The sequence below is a fragment of the Xiphophorus maculatus genome, chromosome 11 (assembly GCF_002775205.1).
Source record: "Xiphophorus maculatus strain JP 163 A chromosome 11, X_maculatus-5.0-male, whole genome shotgun sequence".
Taxonomy (NCBI): Eukaryota; Metazoa; Chordata; class Actinopteri; order Cyprinodontiformes; family Poeciliidae; genus Xiphophorus; species Xiphophorus maculatus.
The window spans coordinates 28,591,585-28,613,023 of NC_036453.1; the positions used below are offsets into that span (position 1 = coordinate 28,591,585).

At 39.8% G+C, this 21,439-nt stretch overlaps 2 protein-coding genes across 6 annotated transcripts; both read right to left on the reverse strand.

Annotated features, from left to right (window-relative positions):
- Nucleotides 1-124: 124 nt before the first annotated feature.
- On the reverse strand, nt 125-5,439 carry LOC102233860 (nuclear apoptosis-inducing factor 1-like). 4 transcript variants are annotated; one of them, XM_023341629.1, is made up of 5 exons: nt 5,332-5,439; nt 3,227-3,422; nt 2,706-3,119; nt 1,285-1,338; nt 125-1,167 (listed from the first exon to the last, which is right to left on the reverse strand). In XM_023341629.1, exons 2-5 carry the CDS (start codon nt 3,360-3,362, stop codon nt 710-712), a joined length of 1,062 nt encoding a protein of 353 aa, XP_023197397.1. In that variant the 5' UTR covers nt 3,363-3,422; nt 5,332-5,439; the 3' UTR covers nt 125-709. The 4 variants fall into 4 exon arrangements, with proteins under 4 accessions (XP_023197397.1, XP_005807128.3, XP_023197398.1 ...); XM_005807071.3 differs by having other exon boundaries at nt 3,227-3,425; nt 5,332-5,432; XM_023341630.1 differs by lacking the exon at nt 5,332-5,439 and adding an exon at nt 5,242-5,317.
- An 875-nt stretch (nt 5,440-6,314) lies between these two features.
- LOC102233422 (calpain small subunit 1-like) lies at nt 6,315-11,751 on the reverse strand. Of its 2 annotated transcripts, none has more exons than XM_005807069.3 (11): nt 11,550-11,751; nt 10,820-10,869; nt 10,694-10,730; nt 10,254-10,346; nt 10,107-10,164; nt 9,872-9,936; nt 9,647-9,715; nt 9,262-9,340; nt 8,282-8,398; nt 8,133-8,191; nt 6,315-8,058 (listed from the first exon to the last, which is right to left on the reverse strand). In XM_005807069.3, the coding sequence occupies exons 2-11, from the start codon at nt 10,864-10,866 to the stop codon at nt 8,032-8,034; spliced, it is 651 nt and encodes a 216-aa protein (XP_005807126.1). In that variant the 5' UTR covers nt 10,867-10,869; nt 11,550-11,751; the 3' UTR covers nt 6,315-8,031. The 2 variants fall into 2 exon arrangements, with proteins under 2 accessions (XP_005807126.1, XP_023198546.1); XM_023342778.1 differs by having other exon boundaries at nt 10,820-10,866; nt 11,550-11,664.
- Between the last annotated feature and the right edge of the window lie 9,688 nt (nt 11,752-21,439).

Sequence of the window (21,439 nt, forward strand, 5' to 3'; positions counted from 1 at the left end):
TCGTGTTGAGAGCTTTCTTGTTAGCTTTGACCAGAAAATAACGCCAGTTCTGTGAATGTTTTAGATGTCCCTGTGTGTCAACACACCTGAAACGAACAAGAAGAAGAAAAAAAACAAGCGCTGGTTCAGTTTTCTACATGTTGGGTTTATTTCATATTCAAAAGAACTCATCGGAACCTTTCAATTCAAGTGTTTGTGTAATATAAAAAACAGACAGCCACAAACTCTTAACATATAGTTCTTTTCAATGCATCTAATACCAGCTTATTCGGCTCCAAGACATAAGGACCATATGATGGTCAGGTGCAGACGGCCACTCAACCATTACAGTACATGTGGTAATCTCTAGACACCGAGGCAAAGGAAGGTTACAGCAAAACAGCACACAAAATGACGAGAAGATTTTTCTTAAAAGAAATCAAGCTTTTCTCTTTTTTTTTTACCATTATCATGTTAAAGTAGAAGTTTCAAAAGAGGGGCTTAATTTAGAAAAACGAGGCAGGAGGAATCCCACCTTCAGTAGCAAATTAAAAAGAAAAAGAAAAACAAAACAAAACAAAAACTCTATGGTCCTATTTCTGTTTGTACCAATAAAGTTTCAAAATAAAGTACAGTAAGCAGACCTGCCAACCAACAGAACTTCATGTTCCTGCACCTGAGGGCCAAGCACAAAGTCAGTGTCGCGGCTCGCCAACCTCTCCGGGTCGTGTTATAAAGCCGGCCGTCCATTCAGTTTGTCATGCATGAGGGCGATGGCTCCGCCCGTGAAGTCTCTGAGCACCTGCACCGTCTCCCGCTGCAGCTGGAGCGACTCGCGCACAAACTCCTGCTGCGTCTCCGCCAGCTGCTGCACCGACTCGGCCAGCAGCTCCAGGGAGCGCGACACCGTCTCCAGCAGCATGTTGGTGGCGTGCTGCTCCTGCAGGCTCAGGGCGGCGTTCTGCAGCAGGCTGTCCCTGGAGTTGTGCGCCGGCGCAGGGAGCGTGACCGCTGGCGACGGAGCCGGAGCCGGGGCCAGGGCCGGAGCGCCGGCAGACATCGGTGGCTGGACGTGTTTATGAATGCCGTTGTTCACTTGGGGCACTTCGGCGGATTTTCCTGGCTGATTGGAGGGAAGCGCGTCTTCTCTCTGGTCGTCATCTGAATCTCCGAATGGGATTTCGGTATCTTGATTGCAAAGGAAACAAAAAAATGAGAGACGTTAGTCCTTTCATTAGCGGGAGATTATGAAAACATATTTGAATGTTGTCTAAATGTTTAAGAGAAGAGAGAAATCCTAATCACCTTCTGTTGGGGGGATCTCATACTGCATATCATAAGCTGGCTGTGATGAGTCCCCTAGAAGGTTTAAAGCAGCTGTCATGCATTTTAAAACAAGCAGCTGAAAATCCAATAACAAGTCCCATCTTCACAAAGAAGTAAAGTCATGGATAACAGTTATAGCAGTCACTGTTGAAGGTTTTGTGCTGACAGCTTGCCTTAAAGGGGCAGTATTATGCGTTCTCCAGACACATAGTGCCACTTTATAGCACAATCAAGTAACTCTGCTAACTTCAGCTATTATAAAAATGCTACATCTCATACATGGCTTTAAAGAAATGTTACTTCTCAATTTAATGCCTTGAAATTGGGCCTCTGTCTCTTTAAAAACTCCTGCTCTTTCTGAATCTCCGGCTTCAGGGAGTCATCGCAGCATCGCTGCTCTACCTTCACCGAGAAGCAGCTCATATATTGAACTCAGCAGACACCCAGCTTATTTGAGAATCCACAATAAACTATGGCTGAAACGATTAATCGTATTAACTGTATTGAAATAATCTACTAATTTGGTAATCAGATTAAAAAAAACAAAGCCATTTGCTGAAAGAACACACCCAGAGTAGTAAGCCAAAACTGTACAAATGTACACATTTTGTATTTGAAATAAAAAAAAAGGGAAACCTTTCTGTAAATATATTCTACCCAGAACTCAAGTGGCAATTTTAGCTTCAGTCGATTAAAATTTTGCAAATAGAAAAAAATCTATTCCTACTCCTTTTGCAATCCAATTATTAATCAGTTAATAGGAAAAATAATCACCAGATCAGCCCTAGACTGTAAAGCAATTATGTGTTTTGGCAGTAAAATATTACTTTTTTAATTTAAAAAACAAATAAAATTACTTGTCTAATTGAATGTTTTCATATATTTGCAAAGATGTATAAAAAAAGTGGTTAAATGAAAAATCTGCAAAATGTGCCAATTTTTTATCCGATTAGTCACTAGAATAATGAATTACTAAAATAATCACTAGATAATGACATGGAGAACAAGAAAACAGTAAACTGATCAGATTCCAAGGATCAAAATAACAAATATCGGTCACCATTAAACATAATAGAGAGATTTACAGAGACTAGAATCAAATACGCATAAATTAATTATATTTTAATTGTTGACTGCTCTCATAACTTTGATGTGTTGATAAAAGTCTCAACTTTTTTCAAATGCTTTAATCGTTCCTCAGATATATCATAGAAACGTTTTAAAAGTTTCCTGAAAATCTCAAATCACAAAGTGTTTGTGGGTCTGCCAAACCCTTCAGCCGTGACTTGAACACTTTCTGATGAAGGTGACGTGAAAAAGTTTGGACTTTTCTTTTGTTTTGTTTTTTTTTCCTGCATAAATGTAATCTTGTCCAGCTGAACTCCTCAGGTCGTTCATACCGTAGGAAGTTGGTGGCGGCATGGACGACATGTCCCCCCCGCCGTTAGGAGAACTCTGCATTCCCATCATGTCCTCCTCTTCCATCTCCTCCTCTTCCTCGGGAACGTCGTCGTCGTCCCCCAGCGGACCGCACTCTCCAGTGCTCTGGTCGTCTTCGTCCATCTCCAGTATTTGAAGGACTATCTTTTCCGTCTGAGTGAGGTCTCGGGAGAGACGCGAGTTGAGTCCCCGGTTGGGCACGGTCCCCGACCTCATGGCCGCCACTTTGCGTTTGGTGTCGCACTTCAGGTCGGACCATTTTTTGATGACCTCTATGACCTCCCGTTGGCACTCCCCAATATCGTTGACGCGTGCCGTAATCTCCGCCCAGGTGCGCTTCTTTGAGTCGGTCGGTATTCCTCGGTTGAATTTGCCTTTGAAAAAGAGAAAAAAAATGGCAGATTCGCGTTAGCTTCGAAGCCGTTTCAGAACCTGAAAACACGCCCTCGTCACAAAATGGAGAACGCAAATACACACGTACCTACAACAACCGAACGGTTCTTCCTCACTTCATCCAGCAGGACGTGGACTTCACTGAAAGAAAAACGAGCTTTTCTCTTCTTGAAGCGGACAGCGCTGTCGTGGCTGTAGTACACCGGAGAAGACATCCTGTCCATCCAGTCCTAATAACTCCAGCTGCTGCTTGGCCTTTGTAAGGCTTCCCCAGCGGCTACAGTCTGCTGGACAGCCAACGAGAAGAAAATGCCAGAAAAGTGCATCCGCTTTGTGATTTATATAAAATTAGAAACCTTTAATGTGACATATTCTGAACAATTCACACTTAAAAAGAAACTATCAAATCTGTCTCTGGGTTTGGATGCATATGCTTCGACTCATTGTGACGATGAAACATTTCGATGCCCCTTGATCTTCAGCTTTCTAAGATACAGCTGAAAGTTTCTTACAAAAACTGACATCAACTTTGAACTGTTCATAATTTCAATCCCTGTTCCATCTGAGCAGATCCCAGAGCCTTTGCCTGCAAAGAGTTGTTTTTGTGCCACAGTTGCTCTGCAAGCATATGTCCAGACATGTGGTTACATACAGTGTGGGAAATCCCCGTACCTAAAAGCATCATTGTCCTGTTATGAAAGACTGTGGTAACAGAAGTATGGAAAAGGAATAGGGCCAATAAAAGAAAATCAATTCTGACCTTAATCACCCACCAGAAAGCTATTTCTCCTCCTGCACAACTCAAATCTCTGTCACTGGTTGCTCCAAAGTGTCAATCTTTATCAGAATTAATATTATGAGGTTAAAGTCAGAATTCTTTTCTTTTTTTTTATTATTGACGCTTATTGTCTTCCATACAAATCGATTTCTAATGTTGCGTTCCAGTTGCATTTCAAAGTCAGAAAAATCGATTGTAACATCCTCTGAAGTTGGAAGACTTCCCACTGGGAAAGTGGGAGCAACTCAAACTACAGTAAGCCACAGTTACGACTCGTCAGTCCAGCTTCGCGTTTCAATATGGCCGCTCCCCGAATCCACAGTAGTAAGCTGTGATGGAAACATCTTTAGTTCAAGAAACACTTGTAAGAGTGCGTATAAAGTCAATGCTACGTGTAGCTCCTACAACTCTACAGTTGACAACTACAAGTTGTGCTTGTTTATGGAATGTCAACTTTAAAATGATGCTCGTAAGAGTTATTGCGAACAATGTATGGGCGTCGCCATGTCGAAATCCCGACTTTTTAACCGGGACGTCGTTACTGCGGGTGCGACGTCAAACCAGCTCCGAGTTCTGACTTCCGAGGTAACCGGAACGCAGCATTAAAGGGGAAAGTTCTCCTTTGTATGCTTGTTGTAAACGACGCTCTTTAGTGTGAAAGGGGCAGTTTGTAGTCTTCGGATTCACTATAATGGTGGTAACTCAAAGGCGAACTAGCTAAAAAGATGCTTCAACATGGCTTACACACCATAGTCGGGTTATAGAACATTTCCCCCCATAAGACAGACACGTTTTTTCTCTTACAGGCTGCATGTTAAATTAAATGTCGTGTATATAGAGACCGTCATTTTTCGTAAAATAGCATAGAAACGGCTTGGTAACTGGATTGAAGGAGCAGAAACGGTTGGCTGGTTTTCAGGGCAGCTTTATGGAGCAACCATTCTGCAGAGCTGATTGATTTTCACCACAGAGCTGCAGTGATATATGGATGCACGGCAACCAGCCGGTGATTGCTTAAATGCTCAGTGAAAAAGCAAGCGGCTAACTAAATAAGCTTACATGCATTAATGGACAGCACAAATAAACCACGGGGGTGTTGAACATTGTCGTTAGCTCAGAACAATAGACGGTGTGTTTAAACGTGCGACATCCATCCAGACCTCGGGTTGGTTTCAAAAAAACGTCTTTATTTTTCGTGATTAGAAGCGCTGAGGCTTATTGAGCTTCTTTCAAAACAACAATAAATACCTAGCAGGCGTTCATTTTCTGTTGCACAACAACAACCCACGAAGCTAGCTCCCTGCACTGTAGGCTAGCTACCTTACCTGACAGCTAATGATGTAGTTTCCGCATGCAACCACAGTTTACACGTCGTATTCTTGTCGCAAGCATAACTGACTGAGCGATGGACTTACCTTCAAGATAAAGAAGGTACAATTTATTAAGAAACGTGAGGAAAAAACTTCCTTTTCTACTGGATAGGAAGTCAAGTTAGTCTGCATGACACTAACGTTGTATAAATTACTTCCGGTTAACATCAGCGGCTTCCAAAGTAAAGCTTTATGAAATTCTAACATAAACCCGACAATGTTATAGCATTTACTGTGAATTTGATGATATATACAGCCCCGTGTTTTTTTATTGTTCCTAATTATGTTTTTTTGTCCAGTAAAATCTATTTTATCCACTGCTTTGGAGTGTTATATTTTGAAGGAGCGCTCAGAATTCAACTAAGCTTCCTCTTGGCTATGAATAATCTGGGGGATTTTCATTCAAAATCAGTAGTATATTTGAAGTTTGTCAATGATGATAATTAAACTAAAGTACAGAAAATAAAAGGGAAAAAAATACCTAGATGAGCTATTGGCGACTTTTGATTCGCCAATAGCTCATCCCCAACAAAAAAGCTGCAACATGCAAACAATAAAAAGCATTTCAAACCTCACTGAACTGAAGGGGATGGGAATATTCTTAGGACGCTATTGCTAAAATACAGAGCAAGCAACATCAATACATCTTAGCACAGGAGTTCAAATTAAGTGTAAATTGCTGGTTGGAGGAAACGTGTTTAATTCTTCACTAGTGTTGCATGGATGACCAGGAAGAGGAAATGACATGCAGGCTAAGGAGTTGTTTTTGTTTTTTTTGGAAGCAAGTTAAATGGATTGTGGTGACTGAAAGAGATATTTACCCAGATTCTGCTCTTAAATGTTTTTTTTGTTCATTTTTATATAAACATCTAATTACAAAAAAGTTTCAACTGCCCATCATATTATAAACATTATATAAAAGTGAACCGAGTTCTAATTCAATAATGCTTATTTTGAAATTGTATAACTCTCAGTGGCTGAGCATGAGAATTCAATCTACAATGCACTCATCCACCATAAAGAAAGGAGACTATGAAATGCAAGTTTTATTCCAAACATGGCACAGGCATTTATTTGACATGAGCACATTCAGTAACAGTTAAATGAGCGGGATTCTAACTATGGCAACAACCTTTTAGCATGCATTAGAGGCACATAATTGACTCACATAATTCCTTGTGCTGAAAAAACCTGGTGCACATTTGACCACAGTTGTAAATGCGTAAAGTGAGAGGAAGCAGAAAGTAAGTATGCCATTAGTGAGCTATTCCAACCGAACTGACGTTTAAAACCCTGCGTACCAAGGCGTGCGATACTAGATTAGCTCACTTTAGAGGAAGGAAAATTAGAACATTGTATTTCACATTCAGAATGTGTTAGCTTTCACCAATTTCTTTCAACGCCTTACAGGTGCAGTATGTAAATTATGAAAAATGTTTACATATTTGTTAAAACTGTCACCATGGCATGACAGTACGTTATGAGAAAGATTGCTCTCCTCCCTGAGCTTCTATTGCTATCTGTGGTCAAGTAAAAAAAACAAAACAACCAATCAGAGCCAGGAGGAGTGTCTTAGCACTGTCAATCAGCATCGCATACTTGCTGCTGGCAGAGAAACAACTTCCCGTTACAGGAAAACTGTTTATCCAACATCGTTGGTGGCCATGCTAGCTAACATAAGCATTCACAACAGCATGTGCTAGCTTGCAGCATAATGGAGAGCGGTGGTACAGGGAGGAGTGGTAGACAGCACTGAGACCCTCCTCCAGGCTCTGATTGGTTGTTTTTAGATTGCACTGGGAGAAGACAGAGGAGCTTGATTTTTTTCACAGATTGTCTCATTCCTTACTATCATAACAGGACAGTTTCAGCAAATATTTACAATAAAAAGTTGAACTGTTGGACTAAAAAAGTCAATGGGTTAATGACGACATCGTTGTCTTCATAGTTAAAGGGTTTTAAGGTAAGTTTGGCATAGATTAAAAGATTTTAATTTCATCATCTCGCTGTTGTTGAACTACAAATTGGTGGTTACTGCACTTAAAGACGGTTTCGCAAATGCAGGGTTCTAAGAAATCTGAGTTTACACAAAAACCAGTGTTCTTACAGACCTGCATGCTGTACACATGGCCTCAGTAGTGGAAGTTGTTGGCTATTGTGCCAAGGGTGAGGTTCTACAGAGCATTTTTGGGAATTTGCCAGGTCAAGGTTGCGGTATTCATTCAACCGCTGAAGGAATACCCTCCCACACCCAGAATGGTCCAACAACATAAAGTAAAGCAGTGGCGGTAGACACGGGATTGTCACTCAGGCTGATACACGCCCAGGGAGCACAAAGAAGAATCCAAACAGGTGAAACTGGTAGAAATAAGCGGGCGACGCCGTCACTTCACCTTGCTCACTTATTTTCATCAACACAGCACCAGAGACGTGATAGAAAGCTTTTATGGATATGAAAAAGGAAATATGATTGAAAAAAAAAGTGCACAATTATCTTGCAAAATGTCAATTTTTCAAAGCATGACTGCCAACCCTCCACCAAAGGTCAGTCTCAGAACAATGCATTGCAGGTTTGACCTACATGTGTTACTTAGAGAAAAAAAACTGCATGCATGCGCTCCTAACTTCTGAGGAACACAGGAAGCTGTGGGGACGTCTAGATAAAATATTTTTGGATTGCTTAGATAAAGAGTGGAGTCATTTCAGAAAACCAGCCAGGGAGGAAGAGGGCAGCATCACCAGGACTCAGGAGTACATGGTCAACTGAAGCCACTGCAATGACAACAACCAACACGTAATGAAGTCACTGCAAAACTTGAATCCACTGATATTTTTGATTCGATTACCTCTTGAACATTCACTTTAATAGTCCCGTTTCTGTCTTTGTCCAGGGTTTGGAAGGCCCCTGCAGCAGATTAAATAAAGCTTCAACATGACGACTCATTGCCCCGATAAAGCCACTAAACAGTCAGACGAACGGCTCAGATCCACTTACGACACATCGCATCCAGCCTCACGAGGCAGCCGATGTAGTTGTCAAAGTCCATGTTGCCGCTTTCGTCGCTATACCTGCGGATGATCATCTGGAACAGCTGATCGTTGAGGGGGAACCCTGCAAAAGACGCACAGATTAAACCAGTCTGTTACCATGGCACTGCAGCGACACGACGAACGCACGGGAATCTCACATAAAGCCTCTGCTGTTCATTTGTTTTATATATTTTATGCATCAGCGTTGGTGAGCAGCACTGCACAAGCATGATCGACAGTGCTGAGACCCTCCTCCTGGCTCTGATTGGTTGTTTCTAGTTAGCACTGGAGCTCCATTTTTTTCCCCACAGATTGTCTCTTAAGATACACTTTTGGAGACATCTGCAGGGTGAAGCGTTTGTTCAAATTTCTTTGAAACATGAGTTCAGCAACATAAAATCAACTTGGCATATTCTCTACTGGATTTAGGTCTAGACTTTGACTAGGCCATTCTAAAATTAAAATCCTTAAATGCAAGGCCTTCCATTGCTGTATGCATAGGATCGTACTGGAAGCTGAACCTTCATAGTCAAATTTTATGAGCCTCTAACCGGTTTTGTTCTGGGGGTTCTCCAGTCAAAGTTTGGACTTGACTCTAGGGTTGTGGTCTGACCTTAAACAGATCATTCATTCTCAAAAGACAGATTGTTGCTATAATCAACTGCAACTGGTTGTTGCCACCCAGAGTGGAACAACCAGTTCTCCACAGAGCCAGGTTGCTTTGGATTTTTTTTCCCCCCGAATAAACTAAATTAACATTTAAAAAAAAAAAAACATCTTCATTTTGTGTTCATGAAAGTTATTTTCAAGTCTAAAAATTGTTACACATTTATGCCTCAAGAAGGGACGAAAAACAAAACAAAACAAAAAATCCCAAGACAGAGGAAAGCAATGAGGTGTATGCATGTTTTCATGTCACTATACGATAAGGAAGGAGAATCTCACCTGCAGCTTTGAACGCATTCGGCAGCTCATCTGCACCGATGACACCCGAGTGGTCTGCGTCATACTGCTTGTACACGCCCTAAACAGAAACAACGCAAATATTTAGAGCAGTTATGCCAGCGAAGTTCCCTGGTCAGTCGGCTCAACCTAGAAAGAGCAGAACCATCAAAAGATGTCTCGGAACCAAAACGGTAATTAGACGCAATTGCTTTAATCCAGACATATCTAGGAAATGCAGCCGTCTGTTCTGGTAGCTGGAATCATCTCAGCTCTGTATTCAAAACATATTTAAATTAATGATTTTGGCACGCCATTCATTCAAATCAGATGACAAAGTGCATCTCTGCTGCATTCCTTTGTGTCCAACAAGCTGTGCTGCACCGACCTGCCATTTCTTTACGTTGTTCCACAGGTGTTTGAATTCATGGAAGCCAAGTTTCCCGGTGCTGTCCGACTGAAACCGTGTTAAGGAAATCAAGTAAAAAGTCCAAACGTTCTCTAGCTTCAACCTTACTTCCTACCTTAAGACTTCTTATTAGTCCAAGTTGCATTTATAGAAAACAAACTACATCCATTAATATTTACAGATGACACGTGACAGAAAGGATACGTCCATGACAGCCACCATGCTCCTGCAGGATTCGATGCTGAAGCCATCCGTCTTCAGGTCTCCATCTAAAACAAGAGTAAATGATCGTTGGAAAAAAATCTTTTAAGGGACGGATTCTCTGACGCACAAATGAACTGTTCAGAACATCGTTACCACAGGGGTCTGAAAAGCTAAAGTGAACAAGAACATGAGAGAGATGAGAGCTTTGCATGCAACAAATGGAAGCGGCGCTTACGCTTTGAGATGATCCGGTTCAGGATGTTCATCAGCTCATTTGGGCTCACCTCCATGTCCTGTGAGAAACAGAAGGAGGCAGTGTTGTCAAGGTGTAACAAAGAAAAAAAAAAAGAAAATAAACGAGAAAGAAAGATGAGACGCTCACGTCTCCAGCGAGCTGCTGGAAGACTTTGCGGAACTGTTTCTCCTCGTCGTTTTCATGCTTCTCTGCGTAAACGGCTGGCTGGCGCGCAGGAGGCTGTGGGACGGAGACATGCCGCAGGTTAGAAATGTACCAATCGGGCAGCCAGAAATCGGCTCCCCTGATTGGCTCTGATCAGTGACCAGCAGGTCAAATACAGAATAATTATTTTCTTCACTTTGTGAGCTAAAACTCACAATTTCTATCTATAAACATTGTGTACTTTGAGTGAAAAAAAACCCAAAAAAAATAAAAATAAATTAGGCAAAGGTTTTGCACATTTTGATGCATAAACCTCTTCACCTTTATTAAAAAAAACCTACAACACATAATATTTTCTTTTATACATTAAAGTCCTTAAGAATGAGAAAAGACATGGAAATTGTTGTGGATGATTCACTCACAGGATTTGAAGGCGCAAACTGCTCAGGGTCAATGTTGCTGCAAAAAGACCAGAGATGAAGACGCCCATTAACACCGCAAACGGCGCTTAGATTTACATCACGCTTATGAATCGCTCAGATTCTCACCTGACAACGTCAACGATGCCACCGACAACTTTTTTGAGAAAGAACATCTTCTGTCAACAACAACAACAACAAAAAAAAGAACAGCAGATCATAAACTTAAGGCCTCGGTTGGGTTTGAAAACAAAGGAGTGAGCGAAGTAATCAATACAAGATGTAATTAAAGCCCCCCGACAAACTACATCAAATCAACTCTTGTGCTTGTTTGAACATTTTCGCTTTACAGAATGCCAACAGAACAGTAACGGGTTTGAGCTTCTCAGTCCCACCAGTTGGTCTTGTTGGTCACAACTAGAATTTCCTCTGCCTTCCTGATAGTAAATTAGCCACAGACACGCCCCGCAGCCCCCTTCAAACACTTCCTGTTATGGGAGCAAACACTACATCTCACGCACACGGAGGGGGGGAAAAATGCAACTAAACAAGCCACTTAAACACAAGTCAAATATGTACACGGTGTTACGTTTTGTTTGGGCTAAAAGTTAGGCATTGCCTGACTAGACGGTGCTTTTGAGCTAGCCAAAAATATCCTTCACGGAGGTTTACGTAACCGTCCACACTTAAAGGAAAAAAAGTTGCAAATGAGAAACTGTAAGTTTAAGACACAGTGTTCCGACGCAAAGCAGCTAATTAAGTTTAGCTTCAGCTAACGCACCAACTCCGAGGTCTTATTAAGGAAACCTGGAAAAACAGGAGTTAACAGCAGTAACCTCCGTGTTTAAGATGTGGTTACCGTGTGGCTGGGGAGGTTTACAAACTTGTCCTGTGTCCGAGCCTTTGCGTGACTTCCAACAATGTCAGTGAGAACCAAGATCCGTGAACACGCCTTAACTGACGCAGCAGGGATGAAAATAAGGGAGGAGACAGGAAACGCTCAAGGCAACTTCCGCTTTCCTTCTTACAAAATAAAATGCAGCAGAAACATCCAAATGTGAGCTGATATGACAACAAAAAATCCTTGAATCCTTGGGTCCTTGAACATTACCCAAGTTTCTTCAAAATTTTGTTGTAGATTCTGATGACTGTGAACAGGAATATTCTCGTGTAGCAGTGTGTATTGCTACACATCTGCAGAAGCCTCTGACTGAGGACACTTGTTGTATCACAGTCTGAAGGTTAGGGATACTCTTTAATTTTCTTGATTCTATGAATCCAGCTTGTTTAATAGCATTCTTGTATCAGAAGACACAGTTTGAATTTCCCCTTCTTTCTCTCCTCTTTATTCCTGCTTCGGATTCGCAGCACCACCTTTTCAACTCATCTGGGGTTTATGGGTGCAGTTAAGATGTCATTTGAACTTTTGTGATGTTAACCAGCTGCTCCCAGTTGTAAACCACCTGGTTGCCCTGGTTATGCATCATAACAAAAGCCCCAAAATGGAAAAAGTATCAACAAAAATCCTTCCAGCTGCACAGCATTCAAAACCAAAGAACACTGATCCAACATAGTGATAGTGTTTGTCAGAGAGGAAAAAGTTTTTAAAAAGAAAGAAAAAAACAAATTGACAAAGGCACTACATGCTGCCACATAGAAAAGCTCTTTTGTGTTGGTTCTTATTTTCTCTCTTTGCAGATTTTTTTTCAGGTTTTTTTTTAAACAGCTCCTCAGTCACCTCTTGTCTTGGGTTCTGAGCAGCTGGAAGGATTTTTGCTCCAACTTTTGCTCCAACTTTTCCAACAAAACAAACAAACAAACAAACAAACAAACAAACAAACAAACAAACAAACAATATATATATATATATATATATATTAGATCAAACTGAATGTCAGTGAATCCACACAGTCCTGAGAGTTTGGTGCTGCCGCTGAACTTTTGCTGCAGTTCACACGTGAACTTTGTTTGCGCGTGTAGGTGCTAAATTCAGCCGGTAGATGGAGCCAGAGAGCATCGGACAGGGCTGAGTTATGGCAGAAGGAGACATTCATCATCCGTATCCGCTATGTAAATATTTTGTGCAGCATGAATGCAGATGTACCCATACATTAACACACACGCCTGAAAACACGAGCATTTAAATATTTCAAATATTCTTATTCTTATTACGATTTGGATGCTGGAATGTAAAATTACAATTCAAAAGAAACAAACTCCATATATACTTTGCATTACTTTTTTTTTTTTTGACAAATAAAACAATCTTCCAAATGTACCAGAATTGGGAGTTCGTTAGTCTTGAGCAGTGGCATCACTTTCATCTCACGTTTTGAATCCCATCTCCAATAAAACAAACAAAAAACAAAAAAAAAATAAAACAAAACCAAAATATAATTCACCAGTATTTATCAGTCTGCTGCGTTTATCTAGATAAGTGTTCTGCCTTTCAGATTCACTAAAAGTCAAGCCTCTTGTGCTTTGAAAGAGAACAACTCTGTCTTTTAAATCATATATACATCCCCTCTTGACTCCTCTCGCTCGATGATGTGATGGTTGCATCCTCGTCTCCCATCTCTTGTTAAAACACCTCAAACTCCCCACAGAAACATGGCTGTCAGACAATGTTTTGCATATAAAATGACGATTGCTGCGGCTGGGATTTTCTTTCTTCATCCCAAATCTCACTTTTGGTTTTGTGGAACAACACAACCTCAAATATGAGCGTGCATGTCTGTTGCTATTGCAGTCTGCTTTTACAAAACAATGCACATGAGCAAATCCTCCAAACTGTGACACGTCCAGAATGTTTGTGCTAAAAAAAACAAAAAACATACAGCGTGCGACATGACGTCGAGCTGAAAGACATGATAATAGCTGACATGGAGAGAACAGTGATACGTTTCCCTCAGATCCCACTCCAGCTAAAATTACTCCATCCATGAAATAGAGGTATCCATGGTTACTTCAGGAGCCATGTTAAAGGGTGCCTCGGTGCATCTCTATTCTCCAGCACTTTCCACCTCTTCTCTCATTCATCACTCGAGAGAAATCGCCGAGCCACCTGAAGGTTTCCGACAGCCACAATTTGGCTTTTGCAAATGAGATCTGCAGAGAATAATCTCAGCGATGTTGATGAAGATGGAGCGGCTATTAGAGAGCTGTGAATTATGAATGCAAAGGACATTACATCTGCAGTCACCTGGCCGACTGTGAGACAGCAGAGCCCGTGTGGTTCGCTCCAGCAATTGGGGTGTGGGGTGGTATATAGTATAGGAGCATCACCAACCACCAACATGACATATTTGCAGTCTTCAGAACAACCTGTTACCTTGACAACGCAATTTTATCATTCAAGCCCACTGCTACCTTCTCCCACAGCAGGAATCAAATGTGCCTTAAACGTATACTGATGCAGGTTTTGTTTTTTTTTTTACTCCTCGTTTCAAGGGAGGACAGAGGACAAATCCTGACCCAGTGTTGCACAGTCAGAGTTCTGCAATTATTATTTATTTTTTTTTGTCCTTTAAAAGACTTCAGCTGTGTGTGTGTGTGTGTGTGCGTGTGTGCGTGGGTGTGTGTGTGCGTGTGTGTGTTTCTTTTTTTTCGTGGGAGGAAACTCATAAAACATTGAATCAGATAAGATTTTTGTCAGATTCTGAAAGGTAAACTAGATACTGAAGCTGATATTTCACTAAACCCCTAAAACGTGAGCAGCAGGGAGAATATTTATTTAAAAGAACAACTGAAAAAGCTTTTATAATGTTTGATATTATAAAACATTATAATATCCCATTTCAAATACAAAGCAGCATAATATTGTGAATTGGAAAGAAAATTGTGCATGGTTTCAGAAATGTTCTGGTTTTTTTTTTAAAGAAATTATGGTGTGCATTTGTACTAACTTCTTTCTGATACACATCACAAACAGCTGCCTTCACAAGAGAAAAACTAGAAATACATTTCATCTAAATGCACCGCAGTCTTAGATTCAAACTTGAATATTTATTTACCCCAAAACCCCTGGCCCCCAAAAAACAAAAAAAAGTTGTGGATCTGTTGTGAGGGACTATTATACAGTGAACTTGTTTGGAAAAGTGTCTAATTTCTCTCAGTCATGTGATTAGTCTGTCTAGTTTAGTATAGTTTAACTGTATATAACTATTACTAGTGCTGTTACACAAAAAATGTTAGTTGCTACATTTTTGAACCATCATAAATTAAATTGCAAATAACTGTTTACTTACCTCCTTATCTCCTTTCATGAAGATTTGTGTGTGTGCGTGGGTGTGTGTGTGCGTGGGTGTGTGTGTGCAGTAATCTGAGGTTACTTTTAATTATTATTACCTAACATCATATACATCAACCTGCCAATGGGAGTGGAGATGGAAATTATCCACTTGGCTATAATCTTATGTATTTGCATCTTTCTTTTTTTCCCAAAAAAAAAAAGACCTGGAAAGAATTAACAGCAACAAACAATTATAATGGCAGTTTCTGTCATCTACTGGCATGGAGTGCGGAACGGGACGTGAAATAAAAAAAGGGGCAGGCAAACTATTTTATATACTTCAATATTAGCTGATCTGTAGTCTCAGGCCTCGAGTTTTGACCCGTTAATCTATAGATTAAATGACATGAACAAACTCTGGTGGGGGTGGCTGGAAAACACTTAGGATTATAAAATTGCAAAGTAGCAAATAGTTCAACAGGTGCTGTCATTAACTAAACAACAGTCATCTCACGTTTGCTGCTGTTTATGGTCACTTTTCCATCCAGTTATATGAAAACACCAGTTTATATTTGCAATTTAATTATTCATTTCAATAGCTGTCATGCAGGGACATGCAAAGTTTTTTGTTTCCCAGTCCATGTGCCACTCTTTCTCTGATACAGGATTTCACAAGCAAACAGAAAGGAACTAAACAAAAATAAACAGATAGAAATAAATAATATATATAATGCTATAGATATTAATCGGAACTGGATATTCTGAGAGCCTGATTAATAAAAGATGTTTTCAGCACCTATTCCAGCCAGAACCTGTTTTTATTTCCTATCCTTCCTGTAAATCAGCATCAGAATTCAGATCCCACCGTTTTTCTTCTAGATAATATCATAATTGCAAAAGCAAAAACACCAAGGCCGTCGTCGTTTCTTTATAAATGCGCGATGCGCTCCTCATGGTTTGTGCAGCCGAGCTCAGAAGATTAGGAACGCATTCGATAATGAACAAGGTCAAACCGTGTGGGAGGAAGAGCTGGGTGCAGGATGGCTCATGGCTGTCAGTATGTGAGAGTCGTGTAGACAAACTTGAACTGGACCAGCTCAGCCACACTGGGAACATGCCCTGTTAGATTTCAACCCAAGCTTCCTACACAGAAGCACGCCTGTGGTTACAAACAAACATCTCTGGTTGCCAGAGGAAGGACTGAATTTTACTGAACATGTTTTAGCAAATCAGGCTGTTTAAATGTCAGTGAATTGAATTGACACATTTCTGATGGTTAGAGGATTTAAAACTCTATATGTATACATAAATGCAGGTTGTGTGACTAAAACTTAAGTATCCAGGGAAGATGCTTAGATTTACATGCTGTTTTGGCACAAAAGATGACTTAGAGTTGCTCAGTTTTGAGTGGAGCTTGGAGTGAGATGAGGACGTAGGGATTAGAGTAATTATGAAGTCATTTCCATTGTATTGTTGAAGCCAGATAAACCTTTTAGTCCTCACTGTCAGTCGCCATCACCACCATAATTTCCATTTGCTAAATGCTCCGAATAATAAGCAAGATCACGTTTTCTTCTGGACCCTTTTCAAATTCAGAGGTTTACATTGAGGTTGTTGTAGTAAACTAAAACTAGCGGGAAAATAAAAACTGAGATTGAGAACGCATTTTTGCATTTAACCGAAATAAATAACAACGGGAACAACTAGAACTACAGTAACTATGTTGTCTGTTTGTAAAACTAACTAAAACATAGTTAAAATATAGATATGATGCCCGTTGCGTTCATGTTTGTAAATTTATTTATTGTCCTTTCAAACTGACGTGAAATAGTTTTTTTTTACTCCCCCCCTTACATCAGCTGTCTGCTCCCCCTTGCAGCACAATGCTAGTTCACTAAATGCGACAGCAAAAGTCGGGAGAAAACACCAGTCAGTTGTATAATTGAATAAATTTTTTGTGAATAATATCTTCTGTTGAGTCTTCATTACCCACTCAATGGATACATAATCACAATACAATAATACCTTGACCTTTTTGAATTCAGCACATAAAATATTAACCAAAGTGTGAAACAACTAAACTACGACTATAACTAATAAAAACAAACTGGGACGTTTGAATTAGACAAACAAGTGGCTAATTCAGTTAGTTGAGTTTTATAAAAATAAACTACAATAAAAAACCCAAATCTATTATAACCCTAGCTTACATAGAGTAGGATTAGTAGATACATAGAGTATTTCTAAGTATCTGATATCATCTGAGTTGAATGAAGACACACCACTGAATGTATTTTAGGGCAACAACTCAACCACAAAGACACAGAACAATTTCATAAGTCTGGCTCATTCAAGGGTAAAAAATTGCAATGCCTATCTGCTTAAATATTTAAATATTTTATGGGACATACAAGTCCCATAGTGTCCTGGAGATGAAAAAAGCAACAGAGCTTTGTTGCTAGCCTCAGCTAGCTAGATACTAGCTGAGGCTACTAAGAGAGCGTTGTTATCCACCGTGAAAAGATTTCCAGCATGGGCTGAAGAGCCACTCTGATGGGAAGAAGACTTTACTCAGTTAGCAACGTAAAAAGACTGATTACAGTTTGTGAATGCACACAGTGCAGTTGCTGCAGATGGTTAGACACGTTACGTTCTTCCTCAGGTAGAAAACGTTTAACCAGCTTGAATAAAAAGGTGAACCTAACTGTATTGTTTGATAACCGGGATCATGTATGTCACTGACTCTGAGTCATGTACTCAGTACTGGTTCCAGTTTCCAGTCACTGTGACATTTCTGCACCCCGCATGTTAAGCAATCACACACAGTCTATGTGTGCCTGGTGACCTTCCGTCACTATTTGGACTGACTGTCGGTTGCTTCAGTAACTGCCTGTACTGATTATGAGGCCACACATGCCCTCCTGACACCTTTTCATGTCCACTCCTTACAAATCGATCCAGATGTAGCATCAGAGGCAGGCAATCTTCGTGTGAATGATGCTCATATCAGACGAGACACTGAATAATTCATGAGTGTGTTGGTTTTACTCTCAGTCATTCAGGTCATCTAAACTTTGAAACTAATTTCAACACTTTGTGCAAAAAGGTCCATCGGTGCCTTTTCTGTCTAAGGAAACTTTCTCGTTTTAATATTGACTGAATCATAACGACCACATTTTACCAGGATTTTATTGAGTCTGTTTTATCCTTTGCCATGGTGTCATGGTTCGGTGTATGAGCCAACAATGTAGGACAAGATACTTTTAAAAGCAGCATTTTTCCTACTGCTGTTTTTGAAATGAACAAACTGAAGTGACATTAACGCTTCAGTTTACTCTTCTATTTTATGCCCTTCTTTGATGTGAATTTGACTTGTGGAGGATTAAGCACCATTAAATGTGAAAGGTACTGGTTATGTTGATGTTCCAGCATCAACCAGTTTACAGATAAATAAGAAACTGTATTACTCACTCTGTAGAGGGAAGAAGTTATAACGTGTTTCTTCCTTCCTTCTTTCTGTGTTACTTTTACAATTATTAGTAGATTATTATTGTTATTTTACTATCATCATTATAAGCATTAGTTTTTAAAAAAAATTGTGTTTGTTATAGTATGATTATGAGGTGCTGATGGTGCATGTCCAGTTGCTATTTACAGTTGTCATTATAATTATTATCATAATTATTATTATTATGGGTCAGTACATTTTCCTGTCCTGTTTTGAGAGGTAACTTGTAATTATTTGTGTTTTTATGTACAGTAACTTATTTGTAAATAAATTGAACTGGCATATGAACACCACAACATGTTTTTAATTACAAATTTCTGATCATTAAGTTGGTTAGAGATATATTTCATTAAACTGAGATAAGGGGCAGGATTAAATTAGTGTGTTCAAACAGAGAAGTAAAACTAATGATTTTGTTCTTGGTTATGTATGCACTTATTTGTTTTGTTGATAAAAACCTGTTTTGAAATAAATAAGTAAATGCAAAACACATGTTTCTCCATTTTACGGTGTGTGTTTGCATGGATGTGCCTGCCTTGCATCTACCTTTGGGTATAAACAAAAGTAAGCTAACTAAAGCTAACCTAACCTAACTTTCTAAAATAGGAAAACCTACTAAAGTGAAAAAAAAGCCAACCAACTGAATGTCTGCCAGCATTGTTGGTCTCCATTGATCATCCCATTAATGTTAATTTTATTGCTACTAAATCTAGTCAGGCTAAGATTTATTGTGCCAGTATTGACTTGCAATTGCAACTATACCCAAACTGTTGCACTGGGGAAGGTTTCACCTTGATTAAGACAATAAAGGTTTATTAGTTTGTAGAACACGTTTATAAGAGGATAACCCAGTTGTAAAAGGCTTTTTTTTTTTTTTACATCAACATGTGTCTTTACACTGCAGGGTGTTGCTTGAGAGTTTGAAAGTCTGAGGAGGTCTTACTCAGAGATTTATGCTCTGCAGATGTAGTTCTTGGAGTTCTTCCCGTTATTACATTATGTTTGAGAGGATGGCATCAATGTTTTTGGGCTATATAATTTTTTAATCTCTAACTGGATCATTAAACTCTTAAAAAAAAAATAATAAATAAATAAAATTTGCCTCCAAGCTGAAATGAATGTACAAAATGGTCACTCTACCAAGTCGTTGACTGATACATTTTTGGAAATGTCTCAAACCTAACTCGGAGTGCAAATGCTTTTCCAGAGCAAGCTAAAGTTCTGTCTGATGAGTTGAGAAACTGGGCGAGCTGAAGCATCTAATCACCACTCAGGAGGTGATTAGACGCCTCAATCACAGAATCTCCACAGCTGCAGTTCTCGTGGTCTTACAGAGGTAAGAATAGAAAAACTATTAAAATTGTGCTAAACATATGGGCAGCTCAGCCTCATGATGTAGGTGGGAAGCAAAGCCCTGGCTGGTGCTGGTCCAGCTAATAAAAGAGTGAAGACAGCTCAGATTACAGGCGGGGTTTTTATGGGTCCAATTAGAAGAGAGCAGAAAATAATGTAGGGCAGTTTGTTGTATATCGCCGCGTACACAGCAGACAGGGTGGTCCGGGTAGCCATGCTTACTTTTAGCCGTGACTGTATCAGACGAGCTTAAGTGCTACGTGAAGCACGATAGGAAAACAGCATCTTGTTGTCTCATTATCTTCCAAAGTCTGTTTACCTGGAGGGGACGGGCGGCAGTCAGAGGGAAACCTCGGGCCTTTGCTGTTCAGAAAGACTCCGCGTTTACAAAGGAGCGTTTTAGTCTGAATAACATTATTTTGAGAGTTTTTAAATCAGGCTTCCCAAATGTTTCTTGAAATTATGTGCTAGAAAAAGGACAAGTGTAACTTGAGCAACTCTCGAAGTTTAAGTCACAGGTGTAAAACCCAAGGCCCGTGGACCAATTCCGGTCCGCCATAGCTATTCCTGTGGCCCTCTAGACACTACAGGACCACATAAATTGAATTTTAGCGTAACAGTTTTGTGCTCAAAGCATATAAAAACAATCCTTTACATACTGGTTAAAACTATTACTATGTTGTACAGTAACTGTATGGCATGAGACAGATGATCTGTAAAAAACTGTCTTCTCCCAGTGGCGACTACAAACAACCAATCAGAGCCAGGAGCAGGATCTTAGTGCTGTCAATCACAATCTCATGTGGCACTGCTCATCCCTTCACCTCTTTGCTCTCTAAGCTGCAGCTGGCAGAGGCTGTTGTGAATGCTCAGGCTAGTCAGCATGGCCACTGATGACGGCAGATAAACGGTTTTCCTGTAACAGTAGCATGTTTGCCATTTGCACAATTAGAAGCCTGTACATGAGGGTGATTGACAGTGCTAAGACCCACCTCCTGGCTCTGATTGGTCGTTTTTGGTCAGGAATAGTGCATTTCTTCAGATGGTAACAATAACTTAGGGAGCAAGTGAAGGTGATTGACTATTTCACATTTTATGTGTCATATTATGCTATAATGACATCATGAAAGTTTTAATAAATATGTAAAAAAAACAACATTCTTTACAAAAGTTACATGACGTAGCTTTAAATATTATTTTATGAAATTAAATCAGTTTTTATATGTACAGGACCAAATTACACTGATGTTAAAATTTTTTATATTTAAGCACTAATTGCCAGCAAATCTCCTATCTGACCTGCTTTAATGGGTAAATATTCACTTTATTAACTCATACGTTGACTATGGAACAAACTGTTTTTTAAATGCTTTAAATGTATTTATTCCATTTTGGAAATCTCTGTAGTATTTTTAAATGTCTTATTAGTTTCTAATTTCTTTAGGACATTTTTTTAGAGCCTATTAAAAATGTAACATGTAGTTTTAGCCAGACCAGACAACCTGTGGAGGAAAATAGAAACTCTCCTGGTGAGAAATTTGTCAAGAAATTTACAGAAGGTTTAGCTTATAAAGCATGACCCTGAGCTTTGAGCATCTCCTGCAGTTCTGCTTAAACTGTGATCTGAACAAGGATTGAGTATGAGCGACTGTGCGCC

What these genes read in the sequence shown, in the direction of transcription:
- LOC102233422 (XM_005807069.3), bottom strand. Translation starts at nt 10,866, where the DNA reads ATGTTCTTTCTCAAAAAAGTTGTCGGTGGCATCGTTGACGTTGTCAG. An exon ending in ACAACGTAAAGAAATGGCAG is followed by an intron (nt 9,341 to 9,646) that starts GTCGGTGCAGCA and finishes GTTTCTGTTTAG; the next exon opens with GGCGTGTACAAGCAGTATGA. An exon ending in GAGGCTGGATGCGATGTGTC is followed by an intron (nt 8,192 to 8,281) that starts GTAAGTGGATCT and finishes AATCTGCTGCAG; the next exon opens with GGGCCTTCCAAACCCTGGAC.
- LOC102233860 (XM_023341629.1), bottom strand. Translation starts at nt 3,362, where the DNA reads ATGGACAGGATGTCTTCTCCGGTGTACTACAGCCACGACAGCGCTGTC. An exon ending in GAACCGTTCGGTTGTTGTAG is followed by an intron (nt 3,120 to 3,226) that starts GTACGTGTGTAT and finishes TCTTTTTCAAAG; the next exon opens with GCAAATTCAACCGAGGAATA. An exon ending in TGAGATCCCCCCAACAGAAG is followed by an intron (nt 1,168 to 1,284) that starts GTGATTAGGATT and finishes TTTGCAATCAAG; the next exon opens with ATACCGAAATCCCATTCGGA.